This window comes from Euprymna scolopes, chromosome 28 (genome assembly GCF_053919585.1).
Source record: "Euprymna scolopes isolate OS-2025 chromosome 28, ASM5391958v1, whole genome shotgun sequence".
NCBI classification, from domain to species: Eukaryota; Metazoa; Mollusca; class Cephalopoda; order Sepiida; family Sepiolidae; genus Euprymna; species Euprymna scolopes.
In genome coordinates, this window is record NC_136509.1 from 13,597,131 (window position 1) to 13,605,037 (window position 7,907).

General features: G+C 30.0%; 1 protein-coding gene across 6 annotated transcripts in view; it reads left to right on the forward strand.

Moving 5' to 3' along the window:
- The window catches only part of LOC145249474 (protein FAM13A-like), a 388,341-nt gene extending 380,976 nt beyond the window's left edge, over positions 1 to 7,365 (forward strand). For all 6 annotated transcript variants that reach the window (XM_080111053.1, XM_080111056.1, XM_080111054.1 and 3 more), the window contains 4 exons: positions 1,653 to 1,855; positions 1,987 to 2,088; positions 4,126 to 4,180; positions 6,815 to 7,365. In XM_080111053.1, the coding sequence (XP_079967179.1) occupies positions 1,653 to 1,855; positions 1,987 to 2,088; positions 4,126 to 4,180; positions 6,815 to 6,880 (426 nt within the window). In that variant the 3' untranslated portion in view covers positions 6,881 to 7,365. The remainder of the gene's footprint in view (positions 1 to 1,652; positions 1,856 to 1,986; positions 2,089 to 4,125; positions 4,181 to 6,814) is intronic.
- Positions 7,366 to 7,907: the final 542 nt, after the last annotated feature.

Genomic DNA, 7,907 nt, shown 5'->3' on the forward strand with positions numbered 1-7,907 from the left:
CTACAAGGCTCATGTAAAATCAAAAATGTTATCTATAGCTGCACAGTATCAAAAACCCCAAATCTACATGAATCTATTAACAGCCATAACTCAACTACCAGATTAAATAATGACACCAACTTAAACCAATCTACCGATCAATTACAAACCAACCCACCATATAATAATCCAGCACCAGACCTAATGGAAAATAATTACAATAAGCAAAAGGCAATATATTTTGGTTCCACATCTGGCCTAATAAAACATAGAATTTCAACGCACAAACATTTTTTAAAAAATAACTCTCTGTCAAACCAAATTACTCTATCCAACTATATTTGGCAACTAAAAAATAACAATATTTCTTTCAACTTAAAATGGCGAGTAATTGAGTCTTGCAAACCGTATAAACCAGGAGATAAATTCTGTGCACTATGTACAAAAGAGACCCTAAAAATTTTAAAATATGAAGATATAAAAAATTTCAAAAGGCGAAAAACTAAAAGATACATCTGCACTACTTTTAATGCTAGGTTTATTTATGGTGTCTTTTAGATTTAATAAAAACCCTTTAAAATTTGCTGACGAGGAGACCTTGTTTATTAAAAACCTATATGTAATAATTATTGTCCGTAACTTGATGTTTACCACAATAAAAACACTGTTTTCCGAAACGATCGTACAAATAATTGATTTTGTTGTTGTTCCTTCTTGTGAAACTGATTTTTTAATTTAATTATAATTTGATTTTTAAATTTTAAATTATCAATCACATTACTTAATATTGAATTAGCTCTAGGATATTTACCTATCGAGCTTATTATATATCTAAATTACAAAAAGCACTTTTTCTTTCCTGTATTTTAATAAAACTAGTAATTTCACTGTTACATTAAAATACACTCAGCTCTTTAGACTATTGTTCTAATCTCCTTTATATATATATATATATATATATATATATATATATATATATAATCAACATTTTGGCAATTTTATAAGTTCCAAATCTCGGCAACTATTGATTAGAATTTTAAAAAAATGAAGGCTCATTGGAAAGGTAATAACCTGAATTGTGTAACATTTGCCATTATGGCCGCACATATTAAGGGGATCATCCATCATCCAGAGCCTATGTTTGGCATTTTTTTTACAGCCATAAAATGTTTCACTAATAGTCATTTGTTTTCCTAGTTTTGCATATGAATTACAAAATATCTGATATTTCCCCAAAACCTCTGACCTTGGAGGGGAGACTAAAACTTACTGCTATGGTTTCAAATGATCTGAAATAAGAGCAAGGGGAGACTTGATTCCAAATATTTCTCATATATCTCCCCTCTTTGGTTTTCATACATAAAGTAAATTTCACAATGTATAAAGATTATTTGATACTAGAGATATTCATAATCGTACCCTATTTCCAAAAGAGGAGATATAACGTATGAGAAATTTTTGGAATCAAGTCTCCCCTTGCTGTTGTTTTATATCATTTAAAATCATAACAAGTTTTAGTTCACCCTCCATCAAGGGCAAAGGTTTTGGGGAAATATATATACCACAGTATTTACTAAGCAAATAGTTATTATTACTCATCAAGTAGATCCTTTAGAGTTGATTTTTATTCAATTATTGTCGCATTTGTTTTGATTTTTAATTTTCTTTTAAAGTGGAAATCGATCCATGTCCCAATGGCTGAAATGGAAGACGATGAAAACTTTGATGCAGCTGGAGACTTTTGTATTCCACGAGAGCCTCTCTTGCTACGGGACACGATTCGTATTCTCCCAATGACCTCTAGTGGGCCATCAAAATCTTTCCAGAGTGGAGAAGGTTCAAGCAACCAAGAATCAACGTTACATGAAATGACTGTGTAAGTATTTGATTCGTTTTGTTCGATGCAAAGAGAAATTGCAGTTTTAAAAAAAAAATTGTTACAATTTTAACGTGTTCAATTTATTATTGAAATTGTGTGATTTAAAACTTTTTTTTTTTTTTTTTAAGACCACAATTACAAGATGAGTTGACCAAATCTCGAGCCGAGAAGAGAAAACTAAGGAAAATTCTGCGAGAATTTGAGAATGATTTTCTTGAACAACATGGCCGGTACGTGTTCTTTTAGTTTTTATGCTTAGAAAAAAAAAAGAAGACATTTAAAAAAAAAAAAAAGAAACAAACGATTTTGTATTGTCTGTACAATGTAGTTTTTTTTTGTTTTTTATAAACATTTATTTGTTAAAAAACAATTGAGATTCAATGACATACGTCATCTTCAAACATAGAATCAGTTTTTTTTTTTTCTTTTTCGTTTCTTATGGCATGATGATACATATTGAAATTTTGTTGATTTTAAATAAATGTTTTTTATAATAGTCAGCTAATGTATTTCCTAACTTATAGTGTGTCTGCTACCGGAAGTGGTGACAATGCAAATAGTTTCCTTTGCTTTTTTTCTCTCACGCCTATATCTCCCCCTGTGCATCTATTTATTTTTAAAATGTTTTTGCTTTTACGGTCATTCTTTTCTTATTTAATAATCATTGAAAAGTTGGTCGAATTTTAATTAAGAATTATTGAAATTAGTTTTTTTTTTTTTTTTTTTTTAACTATTGAGAGGATTGTGCACTTTTTTTTTTTTTTTTTTTTTAAAGAATTATTGAAAACATGTAAAAATCTAAATTAAGGATTATTGAAATTAGTTTTATTTTTTTAAATTGTTAAGAAGTTTTCACTTTTTTTTTTTTTAAGAATTATTGAAAACATATCTAAAAATTTTATTTAAGAATTATTGAAATTTTTTTTTTTTTTAATTATTGAAAACAACGAACTATACATACTTTTTTATTAATATATATATTTGATATATTCAAATCGGTGATACCTTTTTAACACATTGCATTTGTGGATTTCATTGTAAAAAACGTTTTAACCATTCCTTAAGGATATTCCTTATTTTATTCAATTTTCATCTGGAATTCTAAACAACTTCAGATTTCAAACATAATTGATAAACTTTTTTCAAATTAATAATGGAAACGAATGCTTTTTTCTTTCCCCTTTTAATGAGAAGATCGGTTTCTTAAAAAAAAAAATTTAGGTTTAAAGGAATTTCAGTATTTTATATTTTTTGTTGTAATATCTAAAATTAATAAATTTACATTTGTTCATTTTCACTATATATATATATATAGTGTATGTCATCCACATACAGTACTGTTTCGCTGTTTCACAGCTCATCAGTGCAGCTAGACAAGCAGCTATCTCCAGCCAGGATCGAAACCCGATCGCCCAAACAACAGTTGGAGCTTCTAACCGTTGCGCTATATGGCTGCTGCTATGCAGGCAGTGAATTAATGTTTTGACATTGTTCAAATAACTAAGCTCAATTTGTTTATATACATATATACTTTTTGCCTGTTAAAAATGTCAAAAAGTTATAGCCCGTTGATTTAGTGTGTGCTTTATGCCAAATGGATGGTTGAATATGATTAAATTTGTGCTCAGTTTTGCATTAAATAAAAATCCCTATTTATCCCTAACTGTACATTGAACAAATACCATTGTCATAACAAAGGTCCATACAACATTTTGTCCAAATCAGCGCCATATTTTCTGAGAAAAAAGTGAAATAGACAAACAAATAAAGTGAAATATATAATAATCGCCAATGCAAAAGACCTTGGTACAGTTGTGAACAATTCATTGAAACCAACACATCACTGTATCAAGATGGCATGCAAAGCCAAGCAAGTTCTCTGATCTGGAGATCCTTTCAAAGCAATAACAGCAGACACTTTCTGTCTCGTATGACCCATGCTTGAATATACCACCCAAGGAACAATTATTTTCAAAAAGATGTTGTACACTTAGTGTGTTGAACCATTGGAATGACTTGCATAAAACTAAAATTTAATTATATATTCTGAAAGTGGAAAGTCAATTAAAAAAAATCTAAGATTATCTGAAAGGTTCTGCTTAATTAGAATTTAAAAAAAAAAAAAAAAAAAAAAAAAAAGTTCAGTAAAAAAAAATTTTTTTTTTTTTAGTAATGGGTTCTTCCCCTTTCATATACTTTTCCTGTTTAGTTTGCTGAATTGATTCGGAAATGTTTTTTAGAAGTAAAATTGAATTTCTTTCTTTCAGAAAAGTCCAAAAGGAAGACAAGATTCCTCTCCAAGAAGATTATCAAGAATATAAAGTAAGCAACAAATTCTTGTTTATTCATCCAAAATATTTTTTATTTAACAGAACCATGTTGAAATTTCACATTCTTCACCTATCAACATAATTTACTTTGAAATAATATATTTATGTAAGGTTTAATAACATTAAGCAATTGTCTCGTGCACCATAAAAATAATTACTATTGTCCATTAAATCAATAAAACAAATGTCGTCTTAATTTCTTGAAAATTCCAACAATTTATTTTTTTAAATAATATTCTCTTACAATAAAAAATAATTGTCAGCTACACGTTTAAAAGAAAAAGATTTTAACTTTTTTATTTTAATTTTTTTTTTTGTCACAATTTTTTTTTCAAAATAAAACCTTTTTTTTTCTTGCTATAAAATAATTTTCTGTTAAATATTTTTTAAATAAAATAAATCTCAATTTAACCAAAAATGACTTTGCATTTGTTGATCCTATTAAAAAAAATAGGTTTGTGATAACTAGGCCTATGACAACAGAATATTCTTTTTATTGTTTTGACTCTCAAGTATATATCCGGCACAGACACGATCAATCCACCGAGAACCACATCACTCTATATAAAAGCATATAAGATATAAACGGATACACACTCGAGAGTCAAAACAACGAAAAGAATATGCTGTTGTCACAGCCCTAATGATGACCTATGTGCAGGCATTTAATTGGCGTATTTCATAGAAACCGAGTATGACAAAGAGAAGGATGGAAGTGGGAGACTAAAGAGATGATAACCGATACTAAAAATAACTTCCTTTGGATTAATCAAACGCGATTAATTGTATTTTGAATGCCTACTAGACACTGCCCTCGAGTGTCTAATGTCTCTCTGTACAGGGGTTTATCAGAACAATCTGGCATGAGGATACTTTTTCCATAGAAGTAAACCCTGACCAAATATTCAAAATCACATAGTATTCGTTTTTTTTTTTTTTTTTTTTTTTTTTTTTTTTTTTTACATAGTGGAAGCCACTAAGGGATAAGGGTTATTGCAAGTACATTACGTTAGTGTGGAGATTTGATGAAGTGTTTACTTAAGGGGGCGGTTCATTAGGAATTTGTTAACGTTGGACTTGAAGACATCCAAGTTGTAGTCAGGTGGGAAGCAGGCAGACGGAACAGTTCCACAGGCATGCAGTTCTAAGAAAGAAGCTTTGTTCATGGAATCCACGTTTTGATTTAGGCACAGATAGAGTGGGGGAAATTTTTCACAGTGGATTCAACTATACTGGTGTTTTTCGTGAAAGATTGGCGAGAGGGAACCAGAGATTGGAGTTCAGACGAGCACCTGCCATGGAAATTACGATAAAACAAGGATATGCTCGCAACGTCTCTTCTGTGGGAGAGAGGTTGCAGAGTAGAGAAAAGGGCATCCCCCACTAAGCCACGAAGTCTATTTTGTACTCTGTCAAGGCAGGATAGGCTGTTTTTAGCAGCTCCTGCCCAGATATGGCGGCAGTATTCCATCCTTGGACGTACTTGGCGCTGCCGAAATAAGATCTCCTCATTATGGCTGACTCACATTAGCTTTTATGAGGAATGGTGCACCTTCTCCAAGTAATGTTACCTCAAGTAACAGCACGAAACTGGATACTTCACCAGACTAAATAAATTCTTGTCCTGGAATTCAGTAAGACCAAGAGACCAAAATGAAAGATATACTACAACATATGAAAATGGTTAATTGGGGAGAGGAAAATTATGTTCTCAATTCTTTACTAACTCAGTGTTTGAGAGATAAAAAACTTAAATGGAACATTCGAATATCTATGTATCTCATATAGATTTCAAGTGTTAGCCCCAGGTTGTGGGCCCGTTGATTTCTGAGAACTTCAACTGAAGTAAAATAAAACAAAAAAAGGGAAAAGCACCTCCTCCCTTTTCTTCTGAAGATAATTTCTCCATCACTACTTTTGCTGGAGGAGTACAACTGATCACCCTGTGCCCCAGTCTAATGCTTCCGATGTAGTCAATGGCGAACGTCCAAGGCTCAGTATTGAATCTTTTACTTTTTTCTAGTGATCATCACTGACACGCTGGAGGGCATCTCCCATAAGATTCTTTTTTGGCAAAAATGTCGAGATTATATCTCCTTAGTGATTTTTAAGATTTTTGTTAATACTTCTGCTAAATTCAGAAATTATTGGACTTGTAAAATTTGTCTCTCAATGTCAACAAATGCAAGCAACCACCATCGATTATTCGCCGAACTTGATTTTATAGCTAATCTATTCAATACAAAATCTTAAACCTTTGAATTTTTAAAATGAGTGCCCCTGCCCTAAATCCAAAGAAATTGATGACTATTACCTATTGTTAAACTACACGGAAATTCCAGGTATCTAACTTTTCACAAATGATTTTTCACTCACATTTTTATTCCTTTTAAAAAACTGAACACGTTGCACCCACTAGCATCTGTGTTCCAAAATTCATGATTAATTAGTTTAAGACTAAATCCTGCACGTAGAAATATACAAAATATACTTATCTTTTTTTTATTTTTAGAATATATATATATATATATATATATATATAGTAGAGATAATTCATTTTTGTGTCATAATTTTTTTTTTTTTTTTTGCAAGAATCTCACTTTTTTTTTTTTTTCATTTTTTACAGCAAGTCAAGGCTCGTTTACGATTGCTAGAAGCTCTTTTAACAAAACATCAACAACAAAAATTGTAAACAAGTCCACAAATGTTTTCCAAAATTACTGCTGCTACGACTCCTACGACAACACCATCAAGAAATCCGATTTTTTACTTACATGCTCGATATTGAGTTTGCAAAGTAAGAATGCCTGTAAACTGATATATATATATATATATATATATATATATATATATATATATATATATGGTTTTATTTTCATGTTTGGATGGCAGAAAGCATGAATTGCTATTGCCTTTTTATTTTTCACATCTTTTACAGAACATTTTGGACGTGAAACTCCAAATTCATTTACTTTTAAACTATCAGATAGAAAGAAAACGATTCCATTATTATCTTTGATTTTTAGTTTCCTTATACATATTATTATTTCTTATACAAAATAACAAATCTGTAATTCAAATTTCAGGATGTTGACCCTCTTACAATTTATTCCTTATGTAAGTTAACATGCACAATTCTTGACAGCACCTGTTTCATAGCAACATGGCATAATAAAAGAAAAAAAATAAAAGGTAATTGTGACTTCTCTCCCAATTTTCGGATTTGTACTGATGCCCATATGCATTTTCTTTTCTTTTAATGAATTGATTGGTGCTTTTCTCTTCTGATGAGTTAAGGGCAGAATAAATTCTTTGATTAATATAATAATTAAATGAATGCTTTTGTGCTACGAAACAGGTTCTGTCAAGAATTGTAAATGTTAACATATTTGAAATTTGGAATATAGACTTTTGTCATTTGTTTTTTATATGCTCTGTATTTACATTGAGCTTCATAAATTAAGGATTGATATAAATAAAAGGTGAAATATCACTGAAAAAACATTATCACACACACACACATATATATTTACTTAGAGAAATCACCAAAAATCACTTAAAACAGTAAATACTCTTCATCTTTGATACCCCATGATTCCTGTGTGTGTGTGTGTGTGTTTATATATATATATATATATATATATATATATATATATTGAAAGCTAATAACTAATTCTGCAAGCCTCCCCACACATGATTTTATTTTAAAACTAAAATCG